Source organism: Ambystoma mexicanum, chromosome 5p, assembly GCF_040938575.1.
Source record: "Ambystoma mexicanum isolate Mex_15411 chromosome 5p, UKY_AmexF1_1, whole genome shotgun sequence".
NCBI classification, from domain to species: Eukaryota; Metazoa; Chordata; class Amphibia; order Caudata; family Ambystomatidae; genus Ambystoma; species Ambystoma mexicanum.
The window spans coordinates 272,238,574-272,259,473 of record NC_090930.1 but is presented as its reverse complement, the minus strand read 5'-3'; the positions used below and the strand labels follow the sequence as shown (position 1 = coordinate 272,259,473).

The 20,900-nt window shown below is 47.0% G+C and overlaps 1 protein-coding gene across 3 annotated transcripts in view; it reads right to left on the bottom strand.

Moving 5' to 3' along the window:
- Positions 1-7,671: 7,671 nt before the first annotated feature.
- Positions 7,672-20,900, bottom strand: part of TMEM255A (transmembrane protein 255A) — a 577,786-nt gene continuing 564,557 nt past the window's right edge. For all 3 annotated transcript variants that reach the window (XM_069612683.1, XM_069612682.1, XM_069612684.1), the window contains one exon: positions 7,672-8,556. In XM_069612683.1, the coding sequence (XP_069468784.1) occupies positions 8,395-8,556 (162 nt within the window). In that variant the 3' untranslated portion in view covers positions 7,672-8,394. The remainder of the gene's footprint in view (positions 8,557-20,900) is intronic.

The following is a 20,900-nucleotide window of genomic DNA, read 5'->3' as shown; positions in this document are numbered from 1 at the left end:
CTCCATCTGCCAGTCACACAGGGAGGACATGTTGGCGTCCGACAGGGACAGGCGGGCGGCACTGGTGACTCTGCAGGAAGCCATCTCCATAGAGTCCCAGGGCCACAGGGAAGCCCTGAGGCTGGAACTCCTTCACCTCAGGACGACTCTTGTTGAGCTTGAGGCTTCAACAAACCGAAGGACAGAACAGCAGCTGGAGCGTCTCACCCGTACGCTCTCAGCTGAGATGCAGGCAACTAGGGCGGAGGTCCGGCATCCCGTGAGTTGTTGCATGGGGACCTCCGCACACTTATCCTCCAGAACGAGACCTACCACACCCGCATGCTTGCAGCCATGGAGGAACAGACTAGGGCTTTGCGTGGGCTGCCTCCCATAGTGCCACCACCTCCTGATGCAGCTGCAGAGGGTGAGGATAGCGACAGCAGTGATACTCCCACAATAGGGTAGCCGTGTAGGCCATGAGCCCATGGAGGTGTTTTTTTTTCGCAGGATCCACACAGGCACACAGGTGGGTTTTGGTGTGCACCCTGTCCTCGGACCTCCTGGGTGGCCTCCCCCCCCGGCCCATTAATGGCCATTTTTATTTATTTATTTATTTATTTATTTTGGGACAGTGTGTTGCCTTTTGTGGCTCCCGTGGGCATACGCTGCATTGTGGCTGGGCACATGCAGGCTTGTCATGGATTTGGTTCAGATGCTTGGGTTTTTGTCACACACACCCCTCCTGCTTCCCGTTTCCATGGGCTTGCAAAGGGTGTGCCCAAGTGACATTGACGTACATGGTGACATTGGACTCCCATGAGCTGTGTGGGCAGTCTGTAGTCAATACTGTGTATACATTCATTGTGCATATTGTTGTTGTATTGTACACTGCATGGTGTATTGATATGTGCCTCTGCATCCATCTCATCCTCCATATTTGCAGGTCCATTCCTCATGTCTTCACAATGCGGTCCACCTTGGAACTGGAGTCCATGTTGTAAGCAGTGCACCTACACTCTTGCGTGGCGCTAACACTGTATACTTGGAAGTGTTCGGAGGGCTGTCATCATCAGGTGGTGAGGCTAGCTAATTTTTAGGTCTGTAATGTCATGTTTAAGGTAGGTTGGAGGTTGTGTAGGTGATTGGTATTCTTGGTAAGTATTTGGTAATGTGGGTTGTAGGTCCTGCATTACTGTGAGCATTTCATGTGTGGACATGTTTCCATTTGGGACACTGTAGCTGGTGACACTTGGGGCATGTTGTGGGGATTAATTTCTTTCCTCTCACATTGCATGACATGCCATGGTGTGTTGTGTGGCCGTGCCGGGGAGGGGCTGGGTGACATGGCACTGTTTTAATGTAGTATTTTGCGAGTGGGTATTCATTTCTGCAGCATGGAAGTGTCTTTTCATGACACTGCATTGGTGGTGTTTGTGTAGGTAGGGTTCCACACATTGTGACACTTCCACATGAACAATCTCAGGCTGCTATGGTTCTGACAGTTGACAGTCCCTTTGTTCGTCTTAATTGTCAGGTCGAGTCATCATTGCTTATCAGATGGTATGTGCCAGGCCTGTGTGCACTCCACTGGGGTGTGATTTATATATGAAGTAATTAGCCACCAGCTGCATACGGGCTGCCTCACCCCGTGCGCTCTCCCCTCCCATGCGCAGCGGGCGTGCATGTGGTTGGGGATGTGGGGGCACCACCATGTCCACAGCCAGGCCACGGCGTGTTGCAACATTGTGCAGGACACATGCTGCCACTATGATCCTGCACACTACTGGGGGCGCATATAACAGCTGCCCGCCAGAACGGTCAAGGGAGCGAAAGCGTGACTTGAGCACTCCGAATGTGCGCTCCACTATGCCCCGGGTTGCAATATGGGCTGTGTTGTATCTTACCTCTGGAGGCGTGATGGGGTTCCGAATTGGCGTCATCATGTGGGTGCTCATAGGGTAGGCACTGTCCCCTGGTGAGGAGGTGATGGGTATCATTAGTGGGGTAGTGACATAACTCTGCATCTGACATGCATGCATGTGCAGTGGCATTCATACTCACCAAGCAGCCATGTATCGCCATGCCGCCCAGCTTCTAGGTCCCGGCTTAGGGTAGACATTCGGTAAATGAAGCTGTCGTAGGTGGACCCTGGATAGTTGGCATATACTGAGGTGATGATTCCCTTAGCATTACATACTACCTGCCAGTGCTTGCGGTTCCTATAGATGTGCCCAGATGCCCTGGGGGGACGTAGTGCCACATGGGTGCAGTCAATGGCACCTAGCACTTTTGGGAATTGTGCCACACCGTAGAAATCGAGGGTGGCAGCCTGCCTTTCTGCAGGTGTCCTGGGCAGGTATATGTGCCTACGGACTTATGGGCGTGCAGTGATGATGTTCAAGACCTGGTGTAGGCAGCGTGACTGCGTGGCCTGTGACAACTCACCCACTATGGCACTTGTCCGATGAAATGATCCTGTGGCCAAGAAGTGCAGTACATTGAGGACCTTCTCTAGGGGGCTGAGTGCTTGGGAGCACAGGGTGGGTGATGTGAGGTCATCCTCCCACTCACTGACCAGGTCCAGTATTATGTGTGGGGGAAACCTGTACCTCCCATACACCTGGTCATCAGGCATCCCAAAAAGGCTGGTTCTGGGAGTGAAAATTCGGGCCCTCACTATCCTCCTCCTCCTCCTTTGGTAACCCACGGCCACTGCTGCTAGGAATGGTATATTCATCCTGGCGTATGAGCTTGTTTGTTGTTTGCGCGCACTTTTATGCTGCGCGGGTCGACGTACGCCTGCTTCAGGCTGGCGTACGTGTCTCAGGATTGGACCATTTATTGTTCGGCACGTCGTAGGCGAACGTGTGAATCTTCCCGCCCACCCCAGGAATACACGTAGCACGCTCTCCCAGGCCCAGTCGTGGGTAAATATTCCCGCCCACCCCTGGAATACATGTACCCCCCTCTCACAGGCCCAGTCGCGTGTGGAAGTTCACGCGCACCCCAAAGTACACGTACCCAGGCCAATCGCGTGTGGAAGTTCACGCGCACCCCGAAGTACACGTACCCAGGCCAATCGCGTGTGGGACTTCCCGCGCACCCCGTAGTACACGTACCCAGGCCAATCGCATGTGGAACTTCCCGCGCACACCGAAGTACACGTACCCAGGCCAATCGCACGGCTGGGGGGTGGGGGTGGTGGTAGACATGGGTGGGGGCCTGGTGGAGGCTGCCCGCTGGTGGCTGGGGGGTGGGGGTGGTGGTAGACATGGGTGGGGGCCTGGTGGAGGCTGCCCCTGCACTGCTGGGGGGTGGGGGTGATAGGGGACATGAGTGGGGGCCTGGTGGAGGCTGCCCCTGGTGGCTGGGGGGTGGGAGTGGTGGTAGACATGGGTGGGGGCCTGGTGGAGGCTGCCCCTGCACTGCTGGGGGGTGGGGGTGGTGGTAGACATGAGTGGGGGCCTGGTGGAGGCTGCCCCTGCACTGCTGGGGGGTGGGGGTGGTGGTAGACATGAGTGGGGGCCTGGTGGAGGCTTCCCCTGGTGGCTGGGGGGTGGGGGTGGTGGTAGACATGGGTGGGGGCCTGGTGGAGGCTGCCCTTGCACTGCTGGGGGATGGGGGTGCAGGGGGACATGTGTGGGAGCCTGGTGGAGGCTGCCCCTGCACTGCTGGGGGGTGGGGGTGCAGGGGGACATGTGTGGGAGCCTGGTGGAGGCTGCCCCTGCACTGCTGGGGGGTGGGGTGGTGGTAGACATGAGTGGGGGCCTGGTGGAGGCTGCCCCTGGTGGCTGGGGGGTGGGGGTGCAGGGGGACATGTGTCGGAGCCTGGTGGAGGCTGCCCCTGGTGGCTGGGGGTGGTGGTATACATGGGTGGGGCCTGGTGGAGGCTGCCCCTGCACTGCTGGGGGGTGGGGGTGGTGGTAGACATGAGTGGGGGCCTGGTGGAGGCTGCCCCTGCACTGCTGGGGGGTGGGGGTGGTGGTAGACATGAGTGGGGGCCTGGTGGAGGCTGCCCCTGGTGGCTGGGGGGTGGGGGTGCAGGGGGACATGAGTTGGACATGAGTGGGGGCCAGGTGGAGGCTGCCCCTGCACTGCTGGGGGGTGGGGGTTATGGGAGACATGTGTTGGTGATCAGTAGTGCAAGGTGACATGTGGGTTGGCTGGTGGGCATGGGCATGGTGGATGGGTTGCCTGTGGGACATGAGCAGGGGTGCAGGGTAGTACCCTGTGGTGTGGGCTGCCTGCAGGGGCCGTGGAGGGTGTAGAGGGAACACCTGGGAGGACCCACATGGCCAAATCACGTGTAGCATTCCCCGGCACCACCGAAATACACGTACCCTGCAGAAATCGCGTGTGAATCTTCCCGCGCACCTCGGAATACACGTACCCAGGCCAATCGCGTGTGGAACTTCCCGCGCACCCCGAAGTACACGTACCCAGGCCAATCGCGTGTGGAACTTCCCGCGCACCCCCACCTACCCAGGCCAATCGTGTGTGGAACTTCCCGCGCACCCCGTAGTACACGTACCCAGGCCAATCGCGTGTGGATCTTCCCGCGCACCCCGTAGTACACGTACCCAGGCTAATCGCGTGTGGAACTTCCTGCGCACCCCGAAGTACACATACCCAGGCCAATCGCGTGTGGAACTTCCCGCGCACCCAGGAACACGCGCACACGCTATTTTTCACACAGCGGGTGTCCGTGTTTGTCGGTGCCCCTTTGCACCTCATTTGTCCTAGAGGGCCACTGTATGGCCCATTCATCATGGCTGTATATGGGTGCTTTTTGTTAGCGCACATTTTGGCGCACATTTTTTTAAGTCGCAGGGGCGCTACCGTTTGCTTTCTTGTGGCGTACTTGTTTGGCCCTGTGCGCGTCTTTGACTGTGCGCTGGTTTGCCCTATTCGATTCCATGAATACGGGTTGTAGGCGAGCGTGTGGGCGTTCCGCGCACTTGCCTCCTGTACTTCCACCGTGACGCCCATATTTTCAAGTGTTGTTCCCCATTCCAAGTGTTACGCCCCGTGTTCCGCCTACTTTTGTGATGTGCACCGCGATGTGCGATTTCGCAGTGGCCGTGGCGCACGGTGTTGGATGACCTGTGCGCCGGCGTGCGCGGCGCACATTTTTAGCGTACATCCAATGTTTTTCTCGCGCACGGACTTCCATGAATCGCTGTGCGCTGGTTTCCCTGTGATTTTCGCACTTGCACTGCGATTTTCGCACTTTTCCTGCGATTCGCACGTTTTGGCACCTCTGCGCAGGAATTTTCGGCGCACATTATTTCCATGAATCGACCCCTTAGAGTTCTGAGAGCACATTCACTTAGTGCATGTCCCAGATGGAGCGGTTTGTCCAAAAAAGGAGCAGATAGAGATGAGGAAAGGTGCCTGGGTGTGCCAATAATTCAAATTGTTCTTTTATTAAGGCGCTTAATCCCAGTGAGTGCTTTCTAAGCGCAGGATCGAGATTCAAAACTGTGTTGCACTGTGCTTCCAAGACAAACGGGCTGCCCCTGACCTACTCTTCCTCACAAGTAGCAATTTTATTTTGACATTTCACTCAACTTTCTTGTAAGGGCCATCCTCTTCGTAGGCTAGTATCCATGGTGTGGAACAGAAGATAAGCAGAGCTCTTTCGTAACTGGGTGTATTTCAAAGTGCTCCCTATGCTTATTTTGTATTCTGGTGTCGACGTCAAATCTTTTGTTGGATATTTTTTGCGCCAGTAAACAACAGTTGTGCTTGGTGCTTTTATACATTTTGGCGAGTATTGTCAGCAGGAGGAGGTTTTAAGTGAACAACTGCGTCAGTAGCGTTTGTGTACTCAAAGTCATAGTTTTCATAATGTGGCGGACGGAGCAGCTCGTGTTACGTGAAAGGTCCAATCGGTTCCTCGCAGAATTAAGGCCCGCAGAGTTCCATAGAGGGTCCACTGTGATCATATCAATTTTGGGGAGACTTGGTGGCTGTCTCCCAATTTCTTTTTGATGACAAAAATATTGTTAGCCTTTGATCAATTCAGATGATCTAGAAAGAAAACTAAGCGTGTCTGAGAGGAGAGCACCCCTGGAAGCTAGATTCAATATGAGAAAGATTTCCAACTAAGGGTGGCTTTTTTCTTTCTATTCTTTTCAGGAAGTGTTTCTATGTCCCTAGCTCTGAGATTGCTGCCACCTGCAGCTTGGTTTGCAGACCCCTACACACTTGGAGCTACCGATTACCAGTAACATGGTTACACGAGCGCCCCTTACTCCTTAAATTGTTGAGGTTCTGCTAATGATCTGCTCCTGTGAGTTGAACACTATTTGCATTAAAAGCAATTCAGAAAGGGAGGGCTCTTGCACGTGCGCATTTTGTCCTATGCTAATTGCGCTGCACTTTCTATGCACATCCCTGATTGTCAGAGGGATGTGCGCAGGAATGCGTGCTCTTAATAAAAGCTTTGTTTACAGCTGCTCTGTGTAGCTCCGACAAAGCTCATTTCCAGACTCTTGATTGCCTTGTGGGGGGTCTCTATAGAAATGTTTGCAAACTGCGTGATCATGTTTTCATAGTTTTACATTTTGACACCTCTGTTAGGAGTGGAAATGCAAAATAAGCCTTTTTGTGATGGGGTATTCAAGGGCTGACAGCTGGAATGCACTGCCGGGAAATCTGGGTGGAGAGGACTGCACTGTTAGCTGAGACCAAATGCTCATTGAGGTGTCAGGGATGGGCATCACAGCCATATGCATAGGTAGAGCCAGGCTGAGCAATGCTTCCGCTAGCAGCCCAGTCCTCCCACAATACAGAGGTCTGCTTTGTGAAGAAGAGGAACATCATATTGATTCAACAACTTGCAAGACGGGATCCGCATCACACGTGTCGTATCATGTTGGCCAACTCCTTTTGTGAATTGGCCCGATGCAGATCAGGAATAATATTGGAATAATATCACCAACAGTTCCATCTTTTTGTGTCAAAATGCCCTCTCCCCTCTACATTTGTAAGTTCCCAATGATCATTGCCTGAGGCCAGATGGGATTCAGAAAGCAGTTATTTTGACCAGAAATACAGTATAGCGGCTTACGTTTCATTTGTACGGCACCTGGCCATGCTCTCGGTGAACTGGAATCCAACTGCTTCTTTTTTACATTTTTTGTAAAGTTCTTATCCGGCTCTTCACTTTTTTATTTTGAAGAATTGTTTGGCGCTACAGTATGTAATGAGTTAAACAGATATGTGTAAGCAAAGACTCATTTCATCATTGCAGACAAGGGCAAGCCCAATCGGCTGCTTGGTTAGCCAGCTAAATGCCCAATCACTTCTGATCCTGTTCTTTTCCATATCCAATCTTACACCATGCCTGGGGTCAACAAGGTGCAGGTCCACTTCCGAGCATACACTCGTCCACCTTTCTTTAATGAAACAGGTAGATTTACAGCTGAATAGGTATCTAATGTTGACATGAATGGTATAAAAAAATTAAAAAACACTTCCCGAAATGCTTTGATAGTACACACTACTTGCTGAAGTACCCCAGAAGCAAATGTTATGCATGTTCTTCAATGTAACAGGTTATCTATGACACACAAAGATCAGATTGACACTACCAATTATCATGGCAGTATTTTAGAATGTACAGGACATCACACAGTTCACTCCTAGTAGCAGGTGTAACATAAGTATTTACAGTAAACTCCATCATATTTTCTGTTTTAATGAGACAGACAAGCTCCTAGACAAGTTCTGAAACACACTTCTATACTAAAATGTGGTTAAACAGAGGACTAACTTGACAAAAACACATAACTTACATTTGATGTACAAAAGGTCCTTTACCCATATGTAAGAAGAAATAATTCCTTGGCAGTAGATGTGAAAATGCAGTGGGCACATCCCACAAACACTTAAATCTTAATCAGTAGCAATTCACCTTCTGTTTGGAAGATTGTTGATCAGAAACTGTAAAAATCCAGTTTTGTATTAAGGCCAACAGTATTACATACGTGTATACCATTGTATGTAGGATATCGACAATTATTGGAGTGTTCTGAAGTGCACCTTCCAAGTATTCCCAAGAAAACACGGTGAATAAGAAATTAAGTGTCTGCCCAGCAGGGATTAAGGTGTCAAAAATAGTGACTACATTATATTGCATGCTATATCAGTTCTGGTGGCAGTAGTATGACTGGCATAGCCCACTCTCCTTTGATTATGCTTCTATGGTGCAGGGACTGACTCACAAATGAAGCAGCAAAACAATGAGCTTAAATTACACATGTTCTCTCTTGCTTCGTTTCTCCAGCCACCTGCAAGAATCAAAACAAAAACCGGTTTGATGATGAAAATATATTCACATTGTCTTAACATTGTCTTGCTTAGTGTCCCAGGCGATAGCGCAATTCAAGATCTCGACGGCTTTGCCTATGGTGTGTAAGGTGGTGGTTTCTCATCTGGCGGGAAGTGCGGAGGAGAATAACGAGGAGGGGCATTTGATGACCACATGTAGCTTGACGCTGGCTGTGATGGTACTTGGGGATCATCTGAAAGCCCCGAAGGAGTGGAGACTGGATAAACACTGGAATGCTGCAAGACAAGACACAAACACTTTAGCATGACTGAACAGTTGGGAATAAGTTTTATTTTGGTGTGTGTAAGTCTACTGCATTAAACAAAATCACACTATTTAGTGTTAGTTGTGTAAGGAACTTATGGTGCCAACCGTAAAGACAGACACAAGTGATCACCGTTCAAGAGTGTTTTTTAAACTGTATAGGTAGGTTGGAAAAACACCTATTCTAAACCTAAATCTAAGATGGGAGCAGGCTTCGACCACCAAACAATAATAAGGCAGTCCGAGTGGCATCTTGTCAAATAAAAGGGCCTATACTAAGAAAAACCTATTGCCAATCCTTACGCTAAATACAAAAGTGTATGTTCATAAGAAAGAAGGAAGTGTTCACAAATAATAAGTCAGGATGCGGTAGTGGGGGTATCCCTTACCCACGCTTTCAGCATGGGACAAGACGGGATTGCTAAGCACAACACACACTCAAGCTTTTGTCAGCACAAACCTACAGTTCCATTCTCCGGTACCAGGACCTATGGCGGTTAAGTCTCTTTTCTACAAAAAGTCTCTTGCCTCCGAGGACCTGCTGCATACAAAATAATAAAGAAAGAGTTCCTTTCTGTTCATACATTGGGTGATTACCTTTAACAACTAGATCCCCCTCTTCTGGGCTCAGATCTCTAAAGAGTTTCTATCAATATCAGAACCTTCAGTGGTTCCGTATCCTGTGGTTCCAAGGGCCTAACGTGTCCAAAATAACAAAACAAAAAGTTATTTCTTAATTACTTCTTCACCCCCTGCATCCCTCTATTCTGGGCTCAGACCCCTCTTAAATGTTATCCTCCCTCTGCAGGGTTCACTTTGGCTTGTATTTAAAATATCTTTTCCGTGGCATTCATATCTTGGTGGTGTGACTGTTTTTCACCCTTGGGTCCCCCTCTTCTGGGCTCAGACCCTTTCCAAATGTTTGCTTCGTTCTTTGTGTGATGCTTCTTCACCCCTGGGTCCACAGCTTCCAGGCTCAGACCCCTCTTGAATATTAATCCCCTTCCGCCGGGTTCACTATGGCTTGTATTTCAAAGGATTTCAAACAATCTTCTCTGTTTCATTCACAATTTTTAATGTCTTTTTAAACAGTTCAATGTGGACATCCCTCTGCCGGGTTCACTCTTGTCAATAAACTGTATATCGGGACTTTAGACTTCGCCCCCTGTTTATCGGCATCCCTCCATTGGCTTCACGCATGCCAACTCTATCAATCGCACATTTTATCAATCAGTTCTTACAATGCAGGATTCATTTCCCTTAGCTTCAAAATCATCTTTAGGTCAACGAATTTTGACTGTACAGAGGATTTTACTGGACCCCTGTATCAACACTTTGACCCCTTTCTCGCCTTTCCCAAGGCCTTCTGGTAACAGCAGTTACAAAAATCGGGTAATTGCCCAGAGTTTCCAGAGTGAGCACCTACGTGGGGCCTGACTCCTCTGTTGCTGGTTTTCCCCTTCTGGTATCAACAGTTATTTGTACTCTTTCACAATTCAATTAGCCGTTTGCTACTTTCGTTCAACACAGTTCGGTTTCTTATTAGCTCTCTCCTCGACTCACCGGCTGTGATGAACAGCTTGGCTTTTCTTCTCTCTGGAGTCAAGGTTGGTACCACAGAGACAAGCGTCTCTCCCCAGCTTGGTTATCAGCGGAGGAGGGCCCCATGTACTATTGACATCTGCTGCAACACATGCTGGCTATATTTCGTGATCTTACAATTCCTTCTGCAGAGGTTTCACAGGCCTTGGTTGAAAAGGGCAAAGTCGCTTCGCTCCTTGTCACCCTCTCGGTTCGCAACGTCTTTCTCCTCCTCTTGAACTGCCGTGCTGAGTGAGCTCTCTTGTCGTGCGGTTTGCCTTGCTCTTGGCATGCTCTCGCACTCCACCTTTTATCCCTTTGGGGAAAGGAAAGGGCCTTCAGGTGTGTGTGTGTGATTCTGGTCAATTGCCTGACTTTGCCTGACCCTTGGGTTGGGACATGTCAGGTAAACAGTTTTAGGATTACTAGCATGAAATGAACAGCGGTGATTGTGGGAACAGTAGTGTTTTGTTAATGCCGATTGTACATTTGGAAAATAATGACCAGAGGGGCGTGGAAAAAAATGACCGGGAGTATTTGGGTGGAAAACAGGAAAACAAGGGAGTTGTGGTTTTTGGTAGTAACGAGGTTTGGGCTCCTAGTTGGTTTACCAGAGGTATAGGGGTAGGAGAAAAGGAGGTAGATGTGGAATATCCAATAAAAATCTCAGAGACATTGTCCCTGGTAGAACACTGCATCTCTCCTGGGGCATTCCTCCCCGGGCTCCCCTATCCAGGTGATCCTCCTTCGCTCGTCCCCCCCACGGTTGGGATCTGAGAGCGCCAGCCCTTCCCTGGCCACCTGAATAAGGGATTCCCAAGGTCTGCCTGGGAGAATACCCTCAGGTTTCTCACAGTTGGGATACATCCAGTGTTGAGTTTTGGCACAAAGCGCGGTTTCAAAATTATGACATTTGAAGTGAGAAGATTTAGTCATATCATTGTAAAAACTGGTAAGGTAGCTCTCCGGTTTGATTGCACCCTCCAGAATTAATTAATATTCAACATTTGTTTTATAAGAAAGCCATATATTTTTGTGATGGGAGTACAAATTAAATACTATTTTAAAAACAGATTAAAGTGCTTATAGAGTTACACTATTGAGAATTGTTCGGTCGACATTGTTAAAAAGTATGTTTTGGGCACAGGGGGAACAAAACACTAAAAGGTTATATGAAAATAGTAATGGCCCATTCTGAAACCCCCATTAGAATTTTCTGTGAAACTTCCCAGGATGCCATTACTAAATTGGAACATGGGCTGCTGATAAGGATGGCACTTTCATAATCATAGAAAAGAAATTGGTTCAAAGAAGAAGCACTCGTATAACTATCCGATATAGGATTCTGCAATCACAAGGTATTCACTGCGGCAAAAGAGAGAACTGAATCTTAAAGTCCCGTACACTGGCTTGAAATATGAATGGATCGTGATAATCCAGAGGCATTTGTGACTCTACCACATTGTTCGATTATGAATTTTGATTTGTTGCCTGACATTGTTAAGCACCTGAAGAAGCCATTGTGAGACTGATTGTGGCTTGTAACAATAGTATTCTTAAACCTACTTCCTAATACGCGAACAGTACATCACCATTAAGATGCACCCAGTTGTATAAGGAAAGTAGAAGATCAGCAAAATAAATGACACTAGCTTAAATTCCTGATGAGGACGATACTAAAACATTGTGTAACCCCACCCTACCCCCAACTCCGGGCCCAAACATGGTTCTCCCCATGAAAAATGATGTCAACACGTGCCAGTTTATGTTTTAATTAGAGTATATACACATTGTCTCACCCTTTATGTTACAATACTCAAACCCAGTCGAGATGTATTTTGTTATAAAAATGAGGCAATTTTTGGTGGCTATAACATCCTGTCTTGTTGATCATGTGTGTCATAGACTCCATCCCAAAGAGGGATTTAGCCCCATTAATCCATTCTTGTTTCGTTGGGGCGGTGTCTCTCTTCCCTGCGCTGATTAGGTTGACCCTGGTTGCCAAAATACTCATATGATCCTGTATGAGAAAGGTCCTAGTCGGCACACTACTCAAACAAAATGAGGAGGGATTCTCTTCACCCTGTCAAGCTCATGCATCCAGCATAAGAACTCCCTCCAATAGACATGGATAGCCGAACCACATGTGCCAGTACGAGCCGAATCCTCACCAGTATGAGCAAAATCCTCTCCAACAATAAGGACTAGTATAGGGGTACAATTTGCCCAGTCTTCCTGGGGGGGGACTGCCATCTATGTAACAATTTAAAAGCATGAAGCTTGAATTGAGGTGTACTAGAGACTTGTTTGGCAGACCTACAAATCTGCTACCATAACTTATTTCCCAGTTCTTTGGCAAAATCATAGCCACACTGTGCTCTGACTCAAAGAGGCTCGGGGGTTTAGCTGTGATTATTGCTTATCAAGCCTTTGCCACTGTTTCAGCCAATAAGAATTCTTTTCAAAAAGGTTGAGTTCCCTGGCCAGATTGTTTCCCCATCATTTATCCATAAGAACCCTTTTAAGCTGTAGATATAAAAACACCAAAATAGAGTGCAAGGTCGAGTGCAGCCTACTGCTGAGTGTGACCAGTTTGTTGTGTGGAATCGGCTACTGGAGGACCGGATTGAAAGTGACACATCCTACAAAAATACTTGTGGAGCGTGAAGCGCTGCGGGAGAGTGCAAGGTCAAGTGCAGTCTACTGCTGAGTGCAGCCTGTTCCCTCTGTGGAATCTGCTCCCGGGGGACCAGATTAAAAGTGACATATCCTACAAAAAAGAGTTGCATAGCGCTGCGCGAGAGTGCACGGTCGAGTGCAGTCTACTGCTAAGTGCAGCCTGTTCACTCTGTGGAACTGATTCCTTGACGACCAGATTGAAAGTGACGCATCCTACAAAAAGACTCATGGAGCACTGTGAGAGAGTGCAAGGTCAGGTGCAGTCTACTGCAGTCCACTGTGAGTAGCAGTGACCAAACCGAAAAAGATTCAAAGTGTGATGGCGGAAAGTGTTATTTCACTCTACTAGCATGCAGATGACATACGATTTTAGAGGCAAAACTCTAGGTGCCCCCGTTACCGACACTGAGGAGATTCTAGCAATGGAGGTAAATGAGAAAGATATGGTGAGACTAAATCCTCCAAAGGCACTTAGCACAGAGTTTGCTTCTACTCCCAAACTGTGTAAGAAAGACATGGGGGCTAATGAAGCTAGTCTTGTGAATTCTAATAATCCCACCCATGAATCACGACTGAGGTGCCTTCATACAGCAATATAACTGCTTTTTTGCAAACAAGAATGTCACTATTCCCCAGGGGACCACAAATCCTTGTTACGCTCTAGTTCAAGACCAGTGAGACATATATGAAATCCCTGATGTGGATTTCTTGAGCCTTTGTCAAATGGAGAAGGAGCTACTACCAAAAGCAACAAAATCAGTAAGAAATTAGCCTGTAACATTAACACCTATGTGTTCGCTGGAGCATTCACCAAAACTAGTTTATGAAACTCAAGAGAACAAACAACAATCTTCAATCTCATTGACTCCCTTGCTCTTTTCATCTACTATGGTGGGTCCAAGTTCCATTCTCCCTCTCGATGCAACAACAATTTCGGCTTTGAATTATGTCCTAAATTCTCTGATAAGACTATATGAAAACATAAATTCAAACCTAAATTAACAAAAACCAATGCTAGTCTTAACAAATTTGAAAATATAATTTCTGGAGGGCTACATCATGGCTTCCAATAAACATGATAGACCTAATAAGTCTTACAATTACTGTATCATTACCCCACTCAGTGGTTCCTTTAATGACATCTCTGAAGGCACATTAAACTAAACAAAAATATCAAAACATGGATAACAAAACCTCATTGGGGTCGATACCAAATGACCCGTCGCTTCAGCTATCTAGACAGTTATCTTACCAGGACCACGACTTAAGGGCTGAGCAGTTACCTCCTGAATATTTGAACTATTCAATCTTTTACCAAAGGAAGAAAAAGAAAGCTCCTCGAAGCACTGCAGGCCCAAAGATGAAAAAATTGAAAAATAAGAAATCAGCTGACTGTAAAAACAATCATGGCTCCCAGAAGTTTCTATGAAATATAAAATTACCACCAATGGAGGTGAGGTCTCCTCGTGCAAACAAAATGAAAGATCTGGAAAGGTGAAAGAATCGAAAGGGAGTCCCCATCAGAAAACAACACATCTCACAAGAGACCTTGCAACAGAAGGATAATATGATTACTAATGAGATGGTGGATAAAAGTGAGAATGCACAAGAAGAGATTGATGATATTTTACTTAATATTTCCACATACTCCGTTGTCGGAGGCTCCAAAATCCCCTTTCACTACTTATAGACACAAAATACTTAAGAATTGTCAAGCCATACAGAAGATCTCGGTTGATGAGGAAAGAGACCAAGTCATCACCCAGATCGAAAAAAAAAAAATGAGTGGGCAAACCTCAATTGTTTAATGAAGAGTTAGTGTTTACCACAATGGAACAAAGAAGAGAAGCACTCATAACAAAAGGCAATCCTCCGACGACACATCATGTGAAACATTTTAGTTCACATGCTCAATGTCACTAGCCTCCTGGAATATGAGAGGGTTTGCATATTTGTTCCAAGAGGGACATTTTAATCTTAAATCATTTGAACTATTTGCACTCCTAGAGACATGGCTATTGGAAAAACCGCTTTTGGATGGCTATTCTTTATTTCTTAATCCTGCGGTCAAGTGATCAACGGGGCGCCCTTCTACAGGACTTGTGGTCAGGGTTTGTAATGGACTAGGAATATTTGCAGACAATTGGACCCAACCTAATTCATTTATCCAGACAATAGAACTTATATCGGATAAGAAATATTTTCCAAAAATGCGATACCCACTGATAATAAATATCTATTATTCTTATCGCCTAAGAGTCTAGAGTCTAATTGGACTCTATCGAAGTACTAGATAAATGGTAGACTGCACAGAATTCAAATAGTATTATCATTTGTGAGGATCTTAATGGAACCTGTGGGGCCTTGAATTCCACTTTGCCAGTGACCTCTAAAAGAAAAAGAGTAGCCCGACAAAGGGTAGTGGCGTGGATGTCTCTCATGCAGATATGGGGCTTATATCAACTTAACATCAATATTAAGGGAGATATCACTCCAAAGCATACCTGGCCCGAGGCCCGTTAGATTATATTTTCACTACAGGAGTGATAGTTCAAATTTGTGAAACCATGCCGATTTCTTTTTTTTTTTTAAAACATTATTTATTGACACTTGGAATCGATACATAATCATAAACAAGTAATGAGCAGTAGAAAAAAACTGATTCCAACACATAACAATACTGCAAAGTGGTATGTAGAGTAAACAGTCACACAGGGGGCAGCGTGTAGTAATCAGGTTGGGGCACTCTCTCTGGCTAGGTATATCCAAAAATCACACCAAAAGTCATTGGAGCGACTGACACGGGTAGGAGTTATATACAGCTCCTCCATAGCATTGGCCCAAGTGACATCCTTCAGCCACATCTCAAATGTAGGATGTAGTTTATGAGTCCATCTCATCAGAATAGTTCTCTAAGCAAGTAACAATCTCAAATTTAAAAACCTGCGCTTAGCCACATTCAATTTCTTCGTGAAGCCCAGCACATGCTCACAAGCCATCAATGACAACTGTACACCCACTGTGTACGAGAGCGCAGCATCAACAGCATGCCAGAAGTCATATAGACAGGGCAAGACCACAACATATATAGCAAAGTTGCATTTTCAGCTTTGCATCTAGGACATACATGCTGTTTGTCAGCCTGAAACAGGGTCAGCCTTGTCAGGGGCTAATACAATCCATCAAAATATTGAAGTGTATAAGCCTGCATTTAGAATTTAAGGACACCCCCCAGAGCACAGATCACCTTCCATTGCCCATCCGTAAGGTCGCTTTGAAGGTCGTCACACCACCTAGAGCGAGTAGACCGACTATGTTGCTTATCCATGGTCTGCATCAACTTATACAACATAGAAATACTTTTCTTTGTGCTGTTTGCTTGTAGGATGTATGACAAATATGCATGTGACATGGGTTCCTCTGGAAACATGGGCCAATGAGCTTTCACAGCAGCCCGCATACGCATGTAATATAAGGAAAAAAGAAAAACAAACCTTGCCCTCCTTCACAAGATCACAAATGTATTAAGGAATACAAAAAGGAAAATAGTGTGCAAAAAGAAAATGTCAAAATGGCTTCAGCACCAACTTCCTTCCCCAGGTTCAACCACGTGCGGTCTAGAGAGTCTCTCAATAAACAAAGGATAGGTGGCTGGCACAGTCCAATCAGTTTTGCACACTTTGGCTTACTGCTACAGTTCAACAGTCCAATCTCAGGCTTTTAAGTTGTGGTTGAATCACTTCCTTAGGCTTCAGCCGTCTTGCCATCAATACTTAGTTCATATGCTTTCGATTTCTCACAGTTCTGTGCAGGCTTTCCTCTGCTGGGCTCGAACCTGTCTTTTCGTGGTGATTCCCTTCCCCACGTTTTATCCAAGATATCTTTCACTGTAGAAGATCTTCAAAACTGCAAAGAATTTACATAGACCTCTGCATAACCAGTTCAAACTCTCTTTCCATATTCTTTCAATTCGCAATCTTTTCTTGCAGCACCAATGCCTATTGGTCCTTTACAAAATTCTTTTTCTCTTTTACTCGCCTATTTGGCCCTTTACAAAATTCTCATACTCGACTTTTTCCCTCTTGGCATATTCCACAATTCACATATTTTATTTTCCTCTTATTCAGCTTTCTTTCATTTGCTCTCCGCTTGTAATATCTTTCAATACAAAGTTCATAACATTTCACAGAGAATTTTGAATGTGCGACTCCCTTGTGCAGGACCACTCTGCTACTTTGTTTCCTTTTCCTTTAACAATTGTCCTCTTCATTTGCTTTTTATCGGCACACGCGCCACCTTCAACTTTCAAAACACAGTCACTTTCGATTTAACATCAACCAGAATTTTGTTGCTCTCAATAACTCGGTTGTGCTAAATGACTTGCTTTTATATTTTCCTCACACTTCAAGCTGTTACCCGCGCCTCCTCTGCTCCTCCCCACTCTGCCGTTGACCCGGGAGGGTCGTGGCCCATTTCCTGGCACCTTGAAGGTTTCCTGACTCTGCTTTCTCGGCTCTGCTTTTCACACACTCATGGCTTCCCGCAAGCTTGAAAATTTTGCCTGGCTTATTCTCGATCCTCTCAATTGTTGATCAGCCCATTGGCCTTCCAACTCCCACAGCCAGGTTCACATCAGCCTCGGAGGAGCTGTTCCTTCACATACCCAGCCTCACTCAAAGTGTGCTTGTGCGCGCCACCTTTTAGTTTCACAGGGAGTCTCAATAAGTGGCAGGTGTACGTTATTAGAGCTACGTCCCTGACTCTGCCTGGCCTCATTACAAGGACAAGGCCAGTGCAAGTCAGGGGGAGGTAAACCTCCTGACCTCATTCCTCATCTTCTTTGGTGCAATGCTTTTGTCAAAACAAAGTGGGGAGGAATTTATTGGAGTTGTAATTCCCCATAACATAAACAGGGATAGGGGTTGAATGGGTTGTGGAAAAAGGGGGATACCATGTCTCGCCCATGGGTGTTTATACCCCATCATTGGTATCTCCAATGCATCCCAGGCCTTTCCAGAAAGCAGAGTCGTCGGTATCCCATCTAGGTAGAGTAGCACTCGCCTTGGGTTGGTATAGTGCATAGTAAAAGGTATAAAAAACCTAGTTAATATTTGCATCAGTATGTGCAGTCCAGCCGTCTGCTCTCCTAATATAGAGTATGTGCGTGGTCCCTGACCCTGGAGCACATACGACAGGGCCTATCGGCTTCCCCATACCACCAGGCCAGCTTTGGCCTGTCGAGGAACTGCACTTCCCTACAAGCCAAATTCCTAAAAGCGTCCAGGGTGGACAAATTTCCAGATGCAACCCCGGGGAAGGACATTGCTTGCATCTTTGTTGCAAGGCCCTTAGATCAGCTTCCTGTGCAGCTGAATCTCTCCTCAAACACTGAAGACCCCAAATTCCGCCGGAATGGTCACGCCTCTGACACACACCTTAAATGCCTGCCAAAGTTGCCACCGAGGAGACAGACCCCTCGTTTTCATCAAAAAAGTAGACCACCTGATATGGAAAATTGAAGGCAAATGCTGCACCCAAAAGTGAGGCTGGCTTAAACCGACAACGTGGGCGGGGTACCACATCCGCTGAAAAACATATGGTCAGCCGCACCAGTGAATTATCAGATAAGGTACGAGGCAGTATGGAGCACTGTGCTACCATGTTGATCAATGAGTCAGATACCAGCCACCCATCAATGCGAGAATACATGTCGTGAACAGTGGAATAAAACATATATTCCATGGCCACTCCATGCAGCGCATGCCAGACATCCGAAAGCTTTAACGACTGCATGTTTAGTATTTCCCTTGATGCTTTAGTCAGGGATCGGGATGAGGTGGCAGTGCGATCCAGCACTGTGTTCAGGATGGTATTCAGGTCAACCCATAGACAATCTTCGCCAGTGGCTAAGAGGCACACATTGCAAACACCCTCTCGTAAAAGTCTGGATCATCTACATTGAGACCATAGACGTTAAGTAGGAGAATTTCTTTCTTGGGCAGGATCCCATGTACCAGTATATATCTGCCCTCATCATCCATCTTTGTTTCTAAGTGTGTAAATCGCAGCGAGCGGTGTATCAAAATCAGCTCACCTTTAGAATTAGTGGAATAAGATGTGTAATATCTCTGAGGTCCCCAGCTCAGTGCCAAGCCAGTTGCTTGTCTCACCAGCGCTTATGTTTCCTGCAAGAACAGAATCTGGGCACCATTCCTATTAGCATACGCTATAATCTTTTGACCCTTTATCGTGTTGCCAATGCCCCTTACATTCCAAGAAAGGAGTGTAACCTCCTGTGTCATCCCCCATCCCTGAACCATAAGCACACACACACACCACAGTGGGCCGAGGTGTAGGTATGATTCCAGTTCCACTGTGCCTTTCACCAAGTGTATTTTAACATATCCCAAATCAACAGCAACCCAGCCACCCTCACTGCTCCCTGAACTGCGGCAGTGTCTGCCCCCACCACACCCATTACCAACACAAAACTAAACATTTGCACTTGCAAGGGGGTGTTCTGTACCCGCACAGGGTGGGCGATTTGCATACATCAGGAATCAGCTTACAATGTGATTGCCGACCAATCTGCAAGCACATTACAATGAACACAAATTATTTAGCCACATCAGAATATGAAAACAGGCCCAATTATCAAGTGGATGCTGAGTCGTTTGGGCAAGGAGCGCCCTGTGGTATAAGTGTCTCTATGAAGGATATGGTTTTGGCTGGGACAGTGAAAAAGTACACTTTGTTGTTGTACTGAAATTTAAGCAGAGCTGGGAACAACATAGCGAAGGGAACATTCCTTTCTCTTAGCTGCTTCTTGACTCCAGTGAACGTGTGTCTCTCCTGCTGCACTGCCACAATGAAATCGGTGTAAATGTGTATTCAGTGCGATTCAAAGCAAAGGTCTTTCAATTCTCTAGCCCGGCGTAGTATGCAGTCTCTGTATTTCATGATACGAGCAATGATGGGCCACAGGTAATCGCCGGCCTTGGGTTTAGGTGTGAGCGCACAGTGAGCACGTTCCACCGTGAAATGTGATGAAAGGTCTGCATCACCCATTTAAGTAATTCCTCCACCGCCACTTCCATGCTGCCACAAACAGTGTCCTCCGGCATGCCTATAATACGTACGTTATTCTTGCAGGATCTCGACTCTAGGTCATCACATTTCACCCTTACTGATTTCAGATCTTTCGTCAAAGACGTCACTGCAGCCTGCAAAAGATGAGATGTCATCCTCCACCGTGCTAATTCTGCTTTCAGCTTCAGTAATTCTGTGTGCCTCATTCTCCAGCTGAGTGTAAATAGATGTAACATTGATCATGATATCATCATCTTATTGTTAATTTAAAAAAAGCCCTTCTGCATGGCATCCATGATTTGTTGCATGTTCAACGGTTCAGTCGTAGTTTGAGGAGAAGTACTTGTCTGTTCATTTGCAGCAGGGTAAACCACCTCCATGGCTCGGGGTGTAGCCTTTGTAAAACGGTCCATGCTGCTGACTTTCTTAATTCCATCACCCTTTGTCATTCCAGGCCCCTTCCCCCTACAACTTGGGAGAAGACCTGAAAGAGTATGGCACAGATCCTAGTACTGAACAGGGTTCTACAGCAGAGGGATTGGCAGTACTGTAAGTGAGGGCAATGCAATCAAGCAACTTTGCGTGTGGCCACCAGCCAGGTACTCACCCGGCTCAGAACTAAAATAATGGCAATGGTAGCTTCTCTCCCAATCCAGGTATCAGGTGACTAACTGCATACAGACCCATATGTGTACTCCGGTTCAGGAATGAACAGGATCATAAACAGTGCCCCGGCCACGAGTCCCCTCTGTGTGCCTTGCACCTCAAGTGTTGTGTAGCACTGGTGTTCAGGCCCAGGGAGGATCCGTAAGAGGTGCCAACCAGCATCTGCCAGTTTGCAGATAATATGCAGGGTCTGAGGCAGCCAGGAATTAAAGGAGGTGCCAGGAGTTCACTGCCGCAGTCGGGATGCTATTTTCTCCCTGCCGTTTTTGCACTCTTCCTTACCGTCTATCCAACAGTCGCA